Source organism: Bolinopsis microptera, chromosome 3 (assembly GCF_026151205.1).
Source record: "Bolinopsis microptera isolate Bmic1 chromosome 3, MBARI_Bmic_1.0, whole genome shotgun sequence".
Classification (NCBI taxonomy): domain Eukaryota; kingdom Metazoa; phylum Ctenophora; class Tentaculata; order Lobata; family Bolinopsidae; genus Bolinopsis; species Bolinopsis microptera.
In genome coordinates this window covers 4,075,636-4,095,023 of record NC_087074.1, presented here as the reverse complement: position 1 = coordinate 4,095,023, position 19,388 = coordinate 4,075,636, and the positions used below count along the sequence as shown (strand labels likewise).

General features: G+C 35.9%; 2 protein-coding genes across 2 annotated transcripts in view; both read left to right on the top strand.

Annotated features, from left to right (window-relative positions):
- Positions 1-13,846: 13,846 nt before the first annotated feature.
- The window catches only part of LOC134813606 (uncharacterized), a 40,110-nt gene continuing 34,568 nt past the window's right edge, over positions 13,847-19,388 (top strand). The window contains exon 1 of the mRNA XM_063821469.1: positions 13,847-15,511. Coding sequence (XP_063677539.1) covers positions 13,866-15,497 — 1,632 coding nt within the window. The 5' untranslated portion in view covers positions 13,847-13,865 and the 3' untranslated portion in view covers positions 15,498-15,511. The remainder of the gene's footprint in view (positions 15,512-19,388) is intronic.
- LOC134812553 (uncharacterized) overlaps positions 17,876-19,388 on the top strand; it is a 52,928-nt gene continuing 51,415 nt past the window's right edge. The window contains exon 1 of the mRNA XM_063820035.1: positions 17,876-18,554. Within this exon, the coding sequence (XP_063676105.1) occupies positions 17,876-18,554 (679 nt within the window). The remainder of the gene's footprint in view (positions 18,555-19,388) is intronic.

Below are 19,388 nucleotides of genomic sequence, written 5' to 3'. Positions count from 1 at the left end.
TGACGATTGTTGATATTTCAAATGTAAGGCGTTTAAATTTACAATGTCAATCCTTCACAGCTTGGATGATGATTAATCACTCTACACTTTGTAGCGCATGCGTTTACTGTGCCGCGCCGCGCACTCAATAAGGCTTTCTCACAAGCTTCTTCATTCTCCAGGCTAGATCGGCGAGATGCTCGCTACTGTTTGCCGCGCGAGCTGCCATGAATTGACATCGTCAATCAAGTAATCTACACTCGGACTGTCACGTGACTTTTTAAACACGTTTCTCTTTGGTGGCCCTGAAATGACTTATTCGAAATCATAGCCTCTAATCTGATGCCAACCTTAACCCTAACCCAAATCCTAACTAAAGCATATGCTGAACCCTAAACACTAAACGAGAAATTCGGACCAACTTCGTTATCGGTCCATTATCACGTGATCAAGACAAGTTTTTTGCAAATATCTCCCGGCCCCAGTTGAGGTGCTCATTTTAACCCCTATGTCATGGGGGGGTGTTTCGGAATCAGCAGCCGAAAATACATCGATTCAAGCTGGTTTCAACTGTCGGGGGCCCTTTTAGAAATAAATCTCGAGATGACTGTTGATTGGATTTAGCACGCTCGTTCACAGCTTGGGCGATGCCAGTTTAAGGTGGCAATTGTGCATCTTTTGATACATGTTTCGTATCCAAATATCATTACCTGAGGGACCCAGGGTATTATGTTCATTAACATAAAGAATAAAGATTTGGCGGAAATGACAGGCTGTGAGCGCGGCCAGTAAAAATTCAGAAAATATTGTGGATTTACGCTTCGAGCGGCGAAAAAGTGGCATGCAAACGTATGTCAAAGTGATTCTTACTGATTTTATTATTGATTGCGCGGCGCAGTCCAGGTAATTTGTATGTAAAGGGTCCACTCGTTGCTAAAATTTTGTTTTGTAGTTGTTATAGTGATTAGTTTTATTTTCCATTGTTTAGTAATAATATTATAATAACATTATATGGGACTGAAAAGCCCGGCAACGAGAAATTTGTTAAATCTTTGCCGAAAGTCATTTAAAAAAAGGGTCACTGGGCACGTCTGCTTCAAAAAATGTCAGTTTTTCATTGGTATTATTCAGTTTATAACAGAAAATCTCAAAATTTCACATTTGCGAAATTATAAACAATATGTTGCTTGGTTATAATTTGCATTGTTGTTTGTTTTCATTGTCGTTGGTGGATTGTTCTCCTTAGGTGATATGGCCTAGTATAGTATAGTGTCTCACCAACACATTTGCCTCATTAAGTATAAATACTTTATAGGTATGTTTCGTGGTGGTCTCCGATGAAATACATCACTGGTGCTCCATCGCCACCAATTACAATCTGACAATGTCAAATGTAAGCTCGATGAATAAATTTTCTACCACGAAATGATTTGAATTAAAAATGCTAATGTTTAGGGAAAGGCATTTTGAAGAAAAGGTTTCGCTTTTACCATCAGTTTAGTTTGTCTCCAGGAACTGTCTGTCATCTTTTGCAGACAGTCAGTCGATTTCATTGGTTCGCAAAATAACTCTTTTGCTTGTTCTTGCCAACCATTCTGAAGTTGCTGCCCTTAGTATTGGTTTTCTCAAAAACTGCAGAATCTTATCCTCTCAAGCATAAGCAAAAATAATGTGTCTTCTCTTTCTTTCTTTCACAATTAAACACATACCCTCATTTTAACGCAAAAACCGCTGGACTTATTTTCCTTCCCTAAACTCTGCTGTAAGTCAAGGTTTTTTACTGTATAGTATGTCACTGTTCTGTTTTACTTTGTTTAAGTGGCTCTGAACACTTTGTTTATGCTCGGCATGATATCAAAGTTTTTACAATTATTTGACCATATTTATTTACTTTTGACTTTGGGGGGGGTTCAGGTAGAAGGATTATGACTTTTTGGAGGGCCTAATCCCTTTAAAGCTGCTCTCACTGCAAAGCTGCATTATAAAACGATGATGGAAAGAATTTGCTGATTTGATGTCTTTAAATCATCCTTTTCGTTTGAGAAAATTGGAACTTAACAATATAAATCTGGATCCACCATTCGATCAGGGATGTTAGGAAATTTCCAGTGTCCGATTGCAGTTAATTGCAAATGATTTTGCCACAGCATTTAATCATCAGTGCAAAGTTATTAGATTTGCCAGAATGTTTAAAAATCAGGAAAGGAAGGACAATGGGGCCTGCCAATGATGAACCTATGATAAAGGGATATGTTTTCTTTGGCTGTATAAGCTGATATTGTTGCTGTCGCAAATGAGTGGAAATGGTTAATAGGATCAAAAATAGATGCATTGTGTGATTATGCTCATGACAGTTTTTCAGAGTTTCGTGCTAGTGATTCTAGGAACAAGTATTGTGATCAAAGCGATGGGGACTGATGCCTATTCATCAATCTGTTATTCAAATGCTACTTCAAACAAACAGCTTCACTTGTGTAACCATTGTTTATGGCACATTTGGACCAACGCTGCAAACAAAGACATTTCATAAGACCTGTTTTCTATCCAGCTGTCCGGGTAACATTACCCAATTACTTTTGTTGGATATGATGCATTATGTTCGAGAATGAATTCAGGGGGTGCTGACAAATGTTTTATTTTCCTTTGAGAACTGTTTGAAAAGTGGCAACCCAGTACTAAGAGAACGATTTTTATATGCCTAATCCGGTAAAGATGACTCTTGGCTTCATGCCTTAGTATCAATATTGAAGAATTACAACCTGTTGAGTTTGAAGACGTTGTGAAAGCTGTTAAAAACAGGTAATATCAAACTTCATAATGAAGCTATCGAAAAAGAATGCTGCTTTCTTTACAAGAGCTGGAATATACTCATTCTAGAAAAAACCTCCAAAGTCATAAACTCTCAGGAATCTCTTTTAATAGATTTACCTCATTACTGGTCTTTTCAAAAATTGAGTGGCAAGATTGCAAAACAGCATTGAATTGGCTTTGGAACATGATGATGTTTGATTCAGATGAAACTGAGTGCATCCTTGCTAACATGATTCAATGATGGTTACATAAGGGTTAACATATTCAGAGCAGCACAAGAAATTTGTAGAGTGAGCAAAGTTAATGCTTTTCCTAAAGCTTAATACATTTTTATAGGCAGTGACAAAGCTATTTTATCAAAATTATACATTTTACATTTTGACATCATTTTATTATAGAAATAAGAACTTTGCTGAGCTTTACTCAAGTGATTACGTCTTGATTAATTAATGATATTTCAATGATATTTGTTCAGCACTTAATGCTTCATTTAGTTAAGAAATGTTCCTGGTATTTGAAATTATCAAGTTCTGTCACAAGATTTTAATATTTTAAGCATTTTATCTCAGATTACTGCAAGTCTCTTTGGTTGAACTATGATTAACTTATAAATGTGTCATTAATACATGGCACATGCCATTGATAAGTAATTTACTGTAAATTTATCTTCAAGGTAATCCCCAAGATATATGATGATTTGTTTTCGAAAAACGTCAAAACTTTTCCTCAAATGTTGGTAACTCTCCATCTGAACATTATTTCAATTATTTTCAGGATGTAGATTTCAAAACACATATCCTGCAGAACTAATTATGTCTAAAGACCTAAAGATCTTACAGCTACAAGATGTCTTGAGCAGGCTGGGAGAAAAGAGATAAAAGCATCTTCAAAGATACTGAAAACTTGATGATGATCAGAATGCACAAAATGCTACCAAATGAGTCGGATGTCGCTTGAAAATAGTTCTCTCAGATTAGAACGGGATGAGTTAAGGATGTGATCCAGTTAGTGATGTATGGCATTTGCTGATATTAACATCATTGGAAGCAGAAGTTTTTTTTATGTGGAGAGAAACTTGAATCCATCTTATGAAGGAAACTTTCTCAGAGTAAAGAAAGATTCATGAGCTTTCCTCTGAGTTCGAGACTAAGACTGAGAATAAAAAAAAATAAATGGGGGGCAATTGAAAAGAATATGAGAAGTTCAAGTTTAGTTGTTGAAAATACAAAGGAAGAAAATGAGAAGTTACTCCATCTTTAGCTATAGCAGATGATGAAATGAAAGTGTGAATGAAAGTGACAGCGAATTCTCGGAAAAAATATTAAAACATGTTTCTTGTCCCGGGAGACATGAGGTTTTGAGTGAGAATTCGTGTTCTTGAAGAAAAAGTTAATTATTTTATGAGGAATCAATTCAGCAGTCGTGAATTGAACCAGCTTGGAGTCAGACAGAAGCTGAAGAAAGAGACAGGACTTCCAATGTGTAAACAGCAGTGAAGTGTGCAGCTCAATGTTCTGTTACCTCTTTGAAGAAAGATCTTGATTCTAGGGAAATGACATAAAGCACTGTCAAGATGAAATAAGCAGACTTTCTTGCTTATGTGAATCACAAGCTTCAAAAAATAAAGAAGATACGGAAGGAAACAGTACGAATCTTCCAATACTTCAGAAATGCTGAATCTTCTTTGAATTATCAAGAAAGAAAGAGGAAAAACATTTTAGAAAGCTCGCAAATGTTTATTCGATGACTTGGATCAAAAAACTGAAACGCATTTCAAAAGATTAACGATGAATTAAAAGCTGGAAAAGATCTTTAAGTTTGAACTGGTAGAGAAAAAAGATGCTCAAATTCAGCATTACAAAACATGTTATATAGGAAATAGAATTGCAAAGTTCAATGATCTCATAGACAAGAGGTGGACTAATTACAAAACACACATTCAATCTTGCTGAAATGAGAGAAAATTGTTTGTAAATAGAGACCTGAGTTCTTGGATTTCGGAAGATATGATTCTATCAAGGGATTGCCTGAACAAAGTATCAGCGGACAATAGAAATTCTGGTCGAGGAGCTAGGAAAAATAAAAACGTGTAAATTCTAGAATAGTTGTGCTCAAAGTAGTCAATGTAAAGATGGCTGAGAATGGAAAACAGCTGTACTAATCAAGAGTTGGGAGGATTTTGCCATCTCAAAAATTGGCTGCTTTTGACATAGATTTGCTTGATAAAAACCTTCAAGATTGAGGAAGTGACGAAAGAAAATTCGTTTATAAATAGAAAAAGTTATGGATATGATTGAGGGAGAAAACGATGGATTCAAAAGTAATGAATAACAAAGAGGTTGAATTTATCAGGAACTATTGCCAAAGCCTGGAATCATTAATGAGAAGAGGTTCCTCAGAGATAGCTGCCCTCAAGGATGAACTTTCATCTAATGGAGCTTTGCATCATGAGTACAAAAGAGAGATGGAGGAGAAGGTGGACAATATGATCAATATGGCTGAATTCTCTGATAAGGCGACATCAAATGTCTCCTTATGTTCGTCAAATTATGGTTAATTGTGGGACCATGACTGAACCTGAAGTGAATTTACATTTATTTCACATAACCTAAGAAATCAAATTTTGTTTGAAAAAAAAGTGTTGCCATTAAAGAAAGAAAAAGAAAACTGTGTCATTGCTGAGGCCGAAGCTTGCCAGCAGGCCTCTACTATTGTTCAAAAACAGTGCAATTGATCAGCTCAGTACGAAATTTGCCCTCAAGATTCAAACCAAGGAACAGGCAAGAGAAAGTGATCTCAATATAGGCAATAACTGTAAAAAACTTGAACGAAAAAGTAAACTCATTAAACAAAGTAATAAATGGTAAAATGAAGAGCTGGATGATTAAAGGCTGCTGAATCTGGCTAAAGAAAAGAGAGATAGAAAACCTTCTGGAGCTGTCCGAGCTTTGTAAATATCTTACAAAACGAACCTGGGAAAGTAAACACACCAACACTCTCAGGGAAGTTAACTTTTACAAGGACCGATTGATGGACTATGAAAGACGGGCACTCCGTACTGTAATAAAAGTGTCAATCCCTCTTTGCATGAAGTAGATGACGGTTTTGAAGGTGAGTGTGATGTTATTTCCTGTAAGTCGGGAGAGAAAGGTCTTTGATTCTGAAAGGTGAGGAGACTGTCATGAATAATGTGAAAAAGCGATTACAAAATGACTCTTGATGCCATTCATGCAATTCATTCAGGGAGAATTATCTGATATTGGGATTATTCTGATTTTAATGACTGAATGGATTGTCTTATGAATAAGTAGATAAAAAAAGCTAAAGGTGAACATTATGTTCGATTCCGGTTCTGTTTTTTTTAATTTAATACCTTAATATTGGGCGACTTACCATTGACAAGCAATTTGATACTAACAAAATATGCTACTGGAGAATTTTTTCTTACTTTTGAGCTTTTATAAGTTGCACCTAAGCTTATCTCCAAGTATGTGCGTTAAATAAAATGTTAACGTATATATATATATACTTTATACCAGCTCATGCCTTTAGCGGTTTGTAATTTGCCATTTTGCAGTTCCACAGTTTATACCTATTACAGTTTATTATACATATATTATTTATGTTTTTGAGACAGTCTAATATGGCTATATACCAAGTGCCAACCATCCATTACCCTTTGCATCGTGGGTTTTCTAAATTTCCATATTCCAATTATTGTTTATTTATCGTCATAAAATTATTTTTAGTATAATATTATTTTAGTTCATAATGTATATTTTGAGTAAATATTATGGATCACCAGACCCAGCATTCTGACATGTTATGTTTATTTGTTTTCCTTGGTCGGAAGCAGACGATATTTTTGAGCTTGATAGATTTGTCCGGTTTTTGTTTGGAATTTTGTAATGGAATTTATACCCGGTTTATCCTGACTTAAGCTACTGACGACACTTTATTGGACTTGTGGACTTGATGACAGCTTCATAGATGCTTTAAACTTTTTACAAAGAATGTTTTATAAATTCTATTATTCACTTTTGTACACTTAAATTAGTATATGGAATAATGTTTTAATATATTTTTTTTTATATTTTTGTATACAGCTTAATTTATTAATTGTGACATGATCATATTGTTATATTGATATCAAATTGTAAAGGTTAAATATCAATTGATATCAGTTAGATATATAGATATTGATGATATAACCGCAGCTTCATGTAACACTAGCTTATCTATTTAACTAACATATTTTGTTACACCTTGACTAAAATAAGATATAATATAATATACCAACTTGCAAAAATCTTCAAAAATGTCGGGATTTTTATTGTTTCAAGAAATGTGCTAGTAGACATGAAACTCAACGATAAAGTTATACATTTGCCATATTATAAATATGATACAAATTTCATCTACTCCACTAACTAGCAGCTAATACTCACCTGCTCTAAAATAATCGTTATCTGTGAAATTAACTATGTTGGTTTATGAGTAACAATTAACGGACTGATAAAATCAGGTATCATGGGTTCAGCTCCTTCTTGTAACGATTCTCAGGAGACGAAGACAGGAATCGTTAGATACAAGCCTTATGTCCTAAGGAGGGTGAGGATCCAATGGCCAGAGTACATGAACTACTGGCAATGTTGTTCGCATGTGTTGGTCTTCTGATGCGCTTCAAGTTAGGGCTGTTGGGCTGCTGTAAGTTATTGAAATTATCATACTCGAATTTGCCGTTTGATGAAAACTGTAGAGTCAATTAAGACAACACTTAATTTTCGTCGTTCTGTAAAAAATCTTTGAAAGTTTCTCTTGTCACCTAGTGAAAATTTATTCAATTTAATTATCACCACTACCAGAATTGCAAATTGTTTGCATAATAACTAAATCCGTTTCAGGTGTACTGTGCATTTATTGGATATTTTCCAACTCCCGAAAGCTCAGAGGAACACAAAGCAGATATTTAGCCAGTTTTCATTGTTGCTCCATATCAAGTGTGGGTTATGAGTACTTGCAGGTCCCCTACCCATGGCTATCAGTTACTTCTTTAGGATCCAACGTTATGAGTTCAAATTTGTGTGTATTGTTTTTGGTTTAACTTCACTTTACAGGTCTGTATATATATAGTTTCTGTGCTGATTTGTTGTATTGTCAAGATTGAAAGCTTTACTAAAGTTTACTTTTAAATACTCAAGTGTACTGCAGTTCATGTGTGCAGTGTCTTCAAGGGTGCTCCCTAAAACACAATTTCTTAAACTGCGAAATTTCTGACAGTGTAATTTAACCAGAGTTAATTATTCATTTAAGTATATAATTTTCAGCGTGATGAGTATATGATTATATTATATGTTATATAATTTTCTATACATAATCTAAATACTTCATGCGATATAATATGGTACATGTGTTGAAAAATGCCAGTTAAGTTTACAAATTGACTTAATACATTAAATGTTGCATTTGAGATGCTTATTGAATCTTAGTGTTTTAATATATTTTGCGTGATCATTAAATGCTGGAAACCTGGTTGAGCAAAGATCTTCATTTCCCAGTATACCCTTAAAAAAACGATGAAAATGGTGGAGTTTGATGATTATATATCAAGTTTAGTCTGTTATTAGATAATGAATTTTCTGTACAAGTTGCAGTCATAATGTTGATAAACTTTATTTTTAGAAAATGGCTCCAGAAGTGGTGGTACCAGCAAATTTTGGGAGGCACCACCTGAAGTCTCGCTCCACACAGTAAACTGGAACTGTTGTGTAATGAAGGAGAGATAAAGCGAGCTATTCCCATGGATCTGTCTCTAAACAGCCCTGTTATAGATGATTGATCTCTAGACTTCTAGACATTTTTACTTCTCTGGACGTGGCAGGATTTGGAGGCCCTGCTGTGGGGTGTTTTGTTGAATCTATGTACAGTGAGGAACTGGAGAAGTGTGATAAGAGTAACTGTAGAGACCTGAATAAGTGGGGACATGTTTTCAATGTGAGCTGGTTTACAGAGAGATGTTTGGAGTACTTTTACTGAGCATGTTGATATGTTGCCTGGGAGGTGTTATGAGGATGTTTTGTTTGTGGTAGAGGAGGCAGGCTAGAGATTTGTGAAGAGCGTCAGAAGAAGGACACTTTACTTCTTTAGTTGAAGATAAGCTGAACACAATGAGAAGTAAAAAGAGTATTTTCTTGAAGCAATATGCTAATGATTTGGACAGTATTTCTATGAGTCAACTTAAGGCGGTTATCAAATGGCTGGAGTTGATGTTGAATCATTCTTGTGTTCCAATTTCTTGGTATACTCATCACCAGAAAGTTGGTGCCAGCCTTGTAACAGAGGGACACCTGGTACCTCTTTAAAAATATAGATTTTGAGAAGTGCTTTTAACAAAACACGGGCTACTGCGATATCACCACAAGCTCTTTGAGATACTTACTGAGAATTGCGGTGATCATTTTTATTTTAAAAATGCTTTGGAATGGATTTCCAGATTTGCTAACAAATCAAATAAAGAACAGAAGGATCCAGTTGTACAATCGTTACCCGATTATGATAGACCTGTCCGTAAAAGATTTACTTCATCTTGACTGGGATCCATTAATTATGCTTTTAGCACAGTCAGAAAAAGTTTGCAACCTTTATCAATTCTTTGATGCAATTTTTCTTTGGCTTCATATTGCAAGGAATGATATTAATACTTCTAGTGTCCCTAGATTAGAGTTTACTGAAGATCATATCAAAGATATCGTTGATATCAAAGATGATCGATGTTGGGATAGAATCTCCTCTAAGTACCTTGAAGATATATTAAATTGCTCCAAAATAGGTACTGACATACTGCAAAAATCATTTATTGACTCTGATGAACTAATATGTGATGATGGTATCTTGTTTAGCAGTGAAGATGAGTATACTATTGACAACATTTTTACAGAAGATCTGAAAATAACACTTGTGTCAGACGTTAAAATATCTGCTTGTACTGAAGAAACAAAATGTGCAATAATGCTACAAAGCACAAGGGTAAACGAAACAAAACCATTCTCTCTTACGATTGCACACGATGTACAGATAGGATGTGAAGGTGAAAATGTTCATTTCCACTATCCTTCAGCAGCAACTCAGATTATTAGTCTATTGGTAAGATTTAATTCTGAAGATGTTAACATACTTTTGCCAGTTCCTTTCAACTGCCCTCCTCATTGGGTTAGTTCTGAGGAATTTTGGGGTTGGGGGTTTCTATCATTTATTAAACACAATAAATTCAAATCTGGTATAGAAAAATTTGCATTTGGATATGGACGCTCAAAAAATACAAAAGTGAAGTTTCTAGCATTTTTTGCTGAATAGGTCTTACATGAAGCCTCTCCGCATATGATTCTGGTTTTAGTTTCTTGTATCTAGATTCTTAATGTCAAAAAAAAATATTGCTAGAGTAAGTTCAAATGAATGAATTTATGAATTTGATGTTACGAATTTGATGTTAACAATTTGGTGTTATGGATTTGATTTATAATGTTAGAAAGATAATTTGATGATTTCACATATTTAGTACCTTATTAATCTTTTCATTATGCATGTCGGTTGATTGGGCAAAGTATGTTGAACATGACCTGACCATATCAATGCGGTTAAAATTAATGAAATTTTCGATAATTTAACATTTATCTTAACAGTTGAACATTGTAATGAATTCTATTGATGATATTCTTTTAAGGTCGATAATATTCTGTAGAATGGCTCCAGAAGTGGTTGTACCAAGCAAATTTATTTTGGGAAGCACCACCTGAAGTCTCCGCTCACACAGTAACTGGAAACAGTTGTTGATGAAGGAGAATAAAGCGAGCTAACTCCATGTTACTGTCTCTAAACAGCCCGGTTATAGATGATCTGATCTCTAGACTTGACATTACTTCTCTGGACGTGAGGATTTGAGCCCCTGCTGTGGGGTGTTTGATGAATCTATGTTACAGTGGAGGAACTGGAGAAGAGTGATAAGAGTAAATTTAGAGTCCTAATAGATGGGACATTGTTTTCAATGTGAGCTGGTTTACAGGAGGGATGCTTGGGAGTACTTTACGGAGCATGTTGGAATATGTTGATGGGAGGTGTTATGAGGATGGTTTTTGTTTTGTGGTAGAGAGGGCTAGGTTTGTTAAATGACAGTCAGAAGAAGGACAACTTTACTTTGTTTAGTTTGAATGATAAGCTGAACACCCGATGAGAAATAGGAAGAGTATCTTCTTGAAACAGTATGCTAATGATTTTGGACAGAATTTCTATGAGTCTTCAACTTAGATGGTTATAAATTAGCTGGATCTGATTGTTGGAATTCTTGTGGCCCATTCTTGTAACACACTTCAGAATGGTTGGTTTGCCTGCTCTTATCTGAATCATCGAGGTTACCTGTTCAGAAATATAGATTTTTTATGCAGCGTTTTAACCAGCGAAAGGTTACCTTTAATATTCCAACAAGGCTCTTTGAAATTCCTAGCCGATAATTGCATTGATGATTTTAAGTCTGCAGTGAGTTTGATATACTTGCTTTGCCAAAAAAAACCATGGAAAATAAAAATGATTTCGTAGTTTATCAATATCCAATTATGTAGATCTGCCCATAGAAGACTTCCTTCAGCTTGACTGGGATTCTTTAGCAATTTCTTGTCATTGTCAAAGAACATTTGCAACCATTATCAGTGCTTTGATGCATATTCTTGTGGTTACATATTTAACGGGGACCGCATCAGCGATTCCCAGGCGTGGATCTTTTCCATTGATCATGTGAGGAAATTCTTGATATTAAACAGGATCGTGTTGGGATAGAATTCAAAAAAGTAACCTAGAGGCTATATCATGGAATACCACTGGTAGGTTACTATTCACGCTCGTGACTTGCTTGTTGACTCTGATGATCTATCATGTACTGTGGTATTTTTATTTAGGAGTGGGAAAGTAGGAGTGAGCAAAACCTGACCATTGGAGAGAATCTTTTCGGAAGATTATATGAAGATACACTTGTGTCGGATTATAAAATCCCTTCTTGGTGTAAAGGATGGGAAAATGCGCGTTATGTTACAGGTACCGTTCCCAGAGTCTAGATAATGGTTGTTGTTAAATTTTTCCCTGGAAAATAGAGATGTGAAGGATGAAATGAGGGAGGTGAAGATGTTCATTATCATAATGTTTCTAGGGGGAACAGAAATCGTTGTTTATTAAAAGGGAATGAATTCTGATGATGATCGAAAGTTACTCCGATTCCATTCATGTTGCTCCTTGTTGCACTATGTCTAGTGGATTATGGTATTGGGGATTTCACAGACATCAAAGTGAGGATCTGATCTAGACTGGACATTACTTCTCTGGACGTGCAGGACTTTGGAGCCCCTGCTGTGGGGTGTTTTGTTGAATCTATGTACAGTGGAGAACTGGAGAAGTGTGATAAGAGTAACTTTAGAGACCTGAATAAGATGGGACATGTTTTCAATGTGAGCTGGTTTACAGAGAGATGTTTGGAGTACTTTACGGAGCATGTTGATATGTTGACTGGGAGGTGTTATGAGGATGTTTTGTTTGTGGTAGAGGAGGCTAGGTTTGTTGAAGAGAGTCAGAAGAAGGACAACTTTACTTCTTTAGTTGAAGATAAGCTAAATACTATGAGAAGTAAAAAGAGTATTTTCCTGAAGCATTATGCTAAAGAGTTGGACAGTATTTCTATGAGTCAACTCAAGATGGTTATCAAATTAGCTGGATCTGATGTTGGAATTCTTGTGCCAATTCTTGTAACCCACCTTCAGAATGTTGGTGCCAGCTCTTTATCTGAATCATCTAGGTACCTGTTCAGAAATATAGATTTTATGCAGAGTTTTACCAGCGAAAGGTACTTTAATATTACCAACAAGCTCTTTGAAATTCTAGCCGATAATTGCAATGATGATTTTAAGTCTGCAGTGAGTTGGATATCTTGCTTTGCCAAAAAAACCAATGAAAATAAAAATGATTTAGTTGTTTATCAATATCCAATTATGGTAGATCTGCCCATAGAAGACTTCCTTCAGCTTGACTGGGATTCTTTAGTCCATTTCTTGTCATTGTCAGAGAACATTTGCAACCTTTATCAGTGCTTTGATGCAATATTCTTGTGGTTACATATTTTAAACGGGGACCGCATCAGCGTTCCCAGGGTGGACTTTTCCATTGATCATGTGAAGGAAATCCTTGATATTAAACAGGATCGGTGTTGGGATAGAATGTCAAAGAAGTACCTAGAGGCTATTTCATGGAAAACCACTACAGGAACTATCACGTTTGTTGACTTGCTTGTTGACTCTGATGATCTATCATGTACTGACGGTATTTTATTTAGAAGTGGGAGTAGTGAGCAAAAACTTACCATTGAGAGAATCTTTTCGGAAGATATGAAGATAACACTTGTGTCGGATAATAAAATCCCTTCTTGTGTAAAGGATGGAAAATGTGCGTTAATGTTACAGAGTAAGTTTACAAAGAGTCTAGATAATGGTTTTGTTAATTTTTCCCTGAAAATAGAAGATGTGAAGGATGAAAATGAGGCAGGTGACGATGTTCATTATCATAATGTTCTAGGGGGAACAGAAATCGTTGGTTTATTAATGGGAATGAATTCTGATGATGAATCGAAAGTTACTCCGATTCCATTCAATGTTGCTCCTTGTTGCACTATGTCTAGTGGATTATGGTATTGGGGATTTCACAGACATCAAAGTGAAGATCAACCTACATGCAGATTTTGTTATTCGTACAAGAAAAATACTGAAATCACCTTCATTGTATGTTTAAATTACTAATAATGTTAGAAGATAATAATTGATGATTTTACATACCTATTATGTTGTACCTTATTAATCGTTTCATTATGCACGTCAATTGACACGTATGTGACATGGCCTGCCCATGTCTCTATTTAAATGCAATCAAATTAATGGTATTTTCGATAGTTTAATATTATATATTATATATTTAATATATCTTAAATGTTGAACATTGTAGTGAATAATATTGATAATATCCTTTTTAGGTTGAAAGAATTCTCTAAAATGGCTCCAGAAGTGGTGGTACCAGCAAATTTTGGGAAGCACCACCTGAAGTCTCGCTCACACAGTAACCTGGAACTGTTGTGTAATGAAGGAGAGATAAAGCGAGCTAATTCAATGATACTGTCTCTAAACAGCTCTGTTATAGATGATCTGATCTCTAGACTTGACATTACTTCTCTGGACGTGCAGGACTTTGGAGCCGGTGCTGTGGGGTGTTTTGTTGAATCTATGTACAGTGGAGAACTGGAGAAGTGTGATAAGAGTAACTTTAGAGACCTGAATAAGATGGGACATGTTTTCAATGTGAGCTGGTTTACAGAGAGATGTTTGGAGTACTTTACGGAGCATGTTGATATGTTGACTGGGAGGTGTTATGAGGATGTTTTGTTTGTGGTAGAGGAGGCTAGGTTTGTTGAAGAGAGTCAGAAGAAGAACAACTTTACTTCTTTAGTTGAAGATAAGCTGAACACGATGAGAAATAGGAAGAGTATGTTCTTGAAGCAGTATTCCAATGATCTGAGTAACATTTCAATCAGCCAGCTTAAAATGGTTGTTAAGTTAGCTGGGTCTGATGTTGGTATACTCGTCCATATTCTCGTTCGTCATCTGAAAATTACTGGTTCTACTTCCTTTGTTGAAACGTCACGTTTTCTATTTGAAAACATTGATTTTGAATGTTGTTTTGCAAAAAGAAGGTTTCATGGCATAACCATTGAATTGTGTGATATCCTTATGGAAAAATTTAATGAAGATTTCAAGTCTGCAATAACACTATTTATCTCAAAACCATTAGCAGAGGTAAACAGTAACGATGATAAGATTCACTACCCTGTTTTAGATGATGTACCTGTAAAGGAATTCCTTTGCTATGATATAGACACTTGTCTTGAGTTTCTTTCATCTTCAGATAAAGTAACCAACACTCATCACCTTTTTGATGCACTATACACATGGATGCATCTCTGGAAGGATAATGATCCTAAAACTGCTGTAAAATTTGAACCCGAAGAAGTTTTGGAGGAAATTATCAACATTAAAGAAGATCGATGTTGGAACAAAGCCTCTGTACAATATCTTAAAGCTTTAACAGCAGATAATTCGGTGAGTACTTCTAAGCTTCGGCAAGTATTCCTTGACTGTCAAGAATTATCGGGCAATGATAACCACTGGTATCTGTCAAGTAATGAGCAATTTCCATTCGAAAATGTCCTGACTGAGAATTTGAAGATAACCCTAGTTTCTGAAGAAAAGATATCATCTTGCAAGAAAGAAACAAAATGTGCCATTATGATGCAAACCACACCCATAAATTCCCAAGATGATGTCACATCATTTTCGCTCAAAGTGTTGCAAGAAAGAGAAGTTAAAGATAATGATGAAGTTCATTATCATGACGTGATAGAAGCACACCAAAGTGTTAGTTTTATAATACGTTTATCATCAGAAAATAAAAAGACACATGTTCTTCCTATTCCATTTAATATCAATCCGTCTTGGTCTGGATTTTGGCACTGGGGTTTCTTTTCCTTTAATAAATACGGTATTTGTGGTCTTGGTCCTATCTGCCATTATGTTTATTGTCAAGACAAGAATGCTAAGATAGTATTTAATGCTGTTGTCAGTGATAAATAAAGAGACCAGTAGTGGTTGTGCCAACAAAATGATTTCATTTTCGACGGAGTCCTTATGTTTCTTTAACTACACTCTACAGTCTACAGTAGGTCGAAAACTCACAGCTAATAGTATGAATTGTCCATACATTGTTAGTGTCAGCTCCAAAATATGATTTGGAGCATTTTCGACTAGTGTTGACTAACTCCTTTATGACATTGGGTCGTCTTAAATATGAGTAACCATTGTCTGGTACTTAGCGGCCAGTCCCAAAAATCATCATTGGCATCATGTCGGCTCCGTGGTCAAATGTTCATCAATTGCTCTTAAGATTTCCTGTTTAAAAATGTTTCGAATTGTAGTGTGTGTAGCTTACGTTGCAATTATCGAGCTCCCTTATCTTTTGTAACTTAGCGATAAGTTCAGTTTGCTGCTACCGCGTAGTTAGCCTTTGCGTGTGTAATTGTACATTATTATACAAGTACACCATGGAGGATGATCTGAATTTGACCCGATCTCAGAAGAAAATCAAGGATTTCAACTACGAAGAAAAGGAAGATGTAGAGGGCTGTACTGAAAGATGGTTCACTTCGATGGCAAGAGAACTGAAATTAGAAAACTTCGAAATTCGTGGAAATATGGACCAGGAAATACTCATGTCTCCGTCTATCTATAAAAGGTATATGGCAAACTGGGTTATGCAAGCAGCAGACCTCGTACGACGGCAGAGTAGTCAGATGAGCGCTATGATGGAAATCGTTGAGTGCCTCAAGACGGAAGCACTAGCAGACAAGGAAAAGATGGTCAGGTTGCAGGACCAGTTGCTAGTGCAGAAGGACGAACAACTACAGTTGTTTAAGACGTCAGTTGAAGAGACAGTACAAACAACGGTGGAGACAGGGATTAAGAGCTACAGTGCAGCTGTACAAAAGAACAGCACAAGTGGCGCGGTCTGCAACAGTAAAATTCTGAAGAATGTAATGAAGAGTGTGGCTGCAGAGGAGGACAGGAGCAAGAATCTGATAGTGTTTGGTCTGAAAGAAGAGGATGAAGAACAGCTACCAGCTCTGGTAACCGCACTATTGGAGGAGATCGGGGAGAAACCTCATTTTGAAGCAACTAGAGTCGGCTGGAAGAGGCCAGGTACGGCTATCCGACCAGTCAAGATCACCGTCCCAAGCTCAACAGCAGTTCATCAGATTCTGATGAAAACAGGGAGACTGAAGATGGCTGATGTACACAGAAATGTATGGATCTGTCCTGATAGATCCAGTGAAGAGCGTGCAGCAAGGAAGAACGTGGTAACTGACCTGAAGAAGAAGAGGGCTGAACAGACTCATCTCGACCACTACATCCGTAACGGGAAGGTCTGTAGCCGGGTTAAGAAGGCACCATGATGACGTAATTCATGTTTCTCGGACACCACCGATCAGTATAATATGTACTTGTAGGGGTATTTTAAGAGTTAACGGACGTTATCTGTATTTGAGAGACAATTATATTATATACATACATTATTATTTGATTGTTTCACACTTTTCACATTTCATAATTTTATTACTAGGTGGAGGTGATGTTATTGAGACTTTGGGCGGCCAAAAAACTCTTGTTCTGAAAGTTGTCCTCTGTACTTGTTTCACTGACCCACGCTTTTTAGCATTTATACATTTCGGCCCATTTTATATGTTTGTTCGAATTGCTGTACATTTGTATACTTGCTATTTTGTAAAAGTTTCAAATCAAAATCATTTATTGTTTGATATTTTTTGTGTACCCTGATTCGTAGTTTTTGAAAAGATTATCACAAATGTACGTTTTTAAAAAATTGGGACTTTTTAATCAATTAATCAGAGAGTAAAACACAAATGTATTATTTATGGCAATTTTTACTGAATAGTTCTTTGATCAATAACCCCATATTGTATGATTGTATGGGTGTTTATCTATAATCATTTTAATTTTCATTTCAAAGATTATTATTATTATATATGATATTTTAATAAGCAAAGATCAAATTTATATTTTTTGCATTGGGGACCATTAGACCTCAAGTTTTAATTTGTTATAAGTGTTCTATGTTGAATACCTAAGAAGCACAGAGCACTTAAAACCTTCCAGAAACCAGTTGTAATACTCAAGTTTGAATATCATCATTTACCAACTTTGTACAAAAAATTGTTTTCCTGTTCCATTATTCAATTATTTGTTGTAATAATTGCATTGTGATCGATCTGCTGAACCTGTCTGAACTGTATTGTTATTCCTGGTATCCAATCCCAACACTATCAAAATAATTTCATTGTTATACTAAACAGACTCTTGATATAATCAAACTTCAAAATAATATGTCAGTTCATAGTATTGATCAACTTCTTTTTAGGTGGGTAATATTCTGTAAAATGGCTCCAGAAGTGGTGGTACCAGCAAATTTTGGGAAGCACCACCTGAAGTCTCGCTCACACAGTAACCTGGAACTGTTGTGTGATGAAGGAGAGATAAAGCGAGCTAACTCCATGATACTGTCTCTAAACAGCCCTGTTATAGATGATCTGATCTCTAGACTTGACATTACTTCTCTGGACGTGCAGGACTTTGGAGCCCCTGCTGTGGGGTGTTTTGTTGAATCTATGTACAGTGGAGAACTGGAGAAGTGTGATAAGAGTAACTTTAGAGACCTGAATAAGATGGGACATGTTTTCAATGTGAGCTGGTTTACAGAGAGATGTTTGGAGTACTTTACGGAGCATGTTGATATGTTGACTGGGAGGTGTTATGAGGATGTTTTGTTTGTGGTAGAGGAGGCTAGGTTTGTTGAAGACAGTCAGAAGAAGGACAACTTTACTTGTTTAGTTGAAGATAAGCTGAACACGATGAGAAATAGGAAGAGTATCTTCTTGAAACAGTATGCTAATGATTTGGACAGAATTTCTATGAGTCAACTTAAGATGGTTATCAAATTAGCTGGATCTGATGTTGGAATTCTTGTGCCAATTCTTGTAACACACCTTCAGAATGTTGGTGCCTGCTCTTTATCTGAATCATCGAGGTACCTGTTCAGAAATATAGATTTTATGCAGAGTTTTACCAGCGAAAGGTACTTTAATATTACCAACAAGCTCTTTGAAATCCTAGCCGATAATTGCAATGATGATTTTAAGTCTGCAGTGAGTTGGATATCTTGCTTTGCCAAAAAAACCAATGAAAATAAAAATGATTTAGTTGTTTATCAATATCCAATTATGGTAGATCTGCCCATAGAAGACTTCCTTCAGCTTGACTGGGATTCTTTAGTCCATTTCTTGTCATTGTCAAAGAACATTTGCAACCTTTATCAGTGCTTTGATGCAATATTCTTGTGGTTACATATTTTAAACGGGGACCGCATCAGCGTTCCCAGGGTGGACTTTTCCATTGATCATGTGAAGGAAATTCTTGATATTAAACAGGATCGGTGTTGGGATAGAATGTCAAAAAAGTACCTAGAGGCTATTTCATGGAAAACCACTGTAGGTACTATCACGCTCGTTGACTTGCTTGTTGACTCTGATGATCTATCATGTACTGATGGTATTTTATTTAGTAGTGGGAGTAGTGAGCAAAACCTTACCATTGAGAGAATCTTTTCGGAAGATTATATGAAGATAACACTTGTGTCGGATAATAAAATCCCTTCTTGTGTAAAGGATGGAAAATGCGCGTTAATGTTACAGAGTACGTTCACAAAGAGTCTAGATAATGTTCTGTAAAACCTTGGTCTTACAACGATTCTTAACCCACATGTCAGTCTCAAACACATATAAAGGCGGATACTCCTATCGTGTAGTTCAATATTATTCCATGATGATATGATCAAACCAAATTGTTTTTCTAAAAAGTGGTTGACTCCTTGCTTTTTAAAAAAAACTTGAAAAA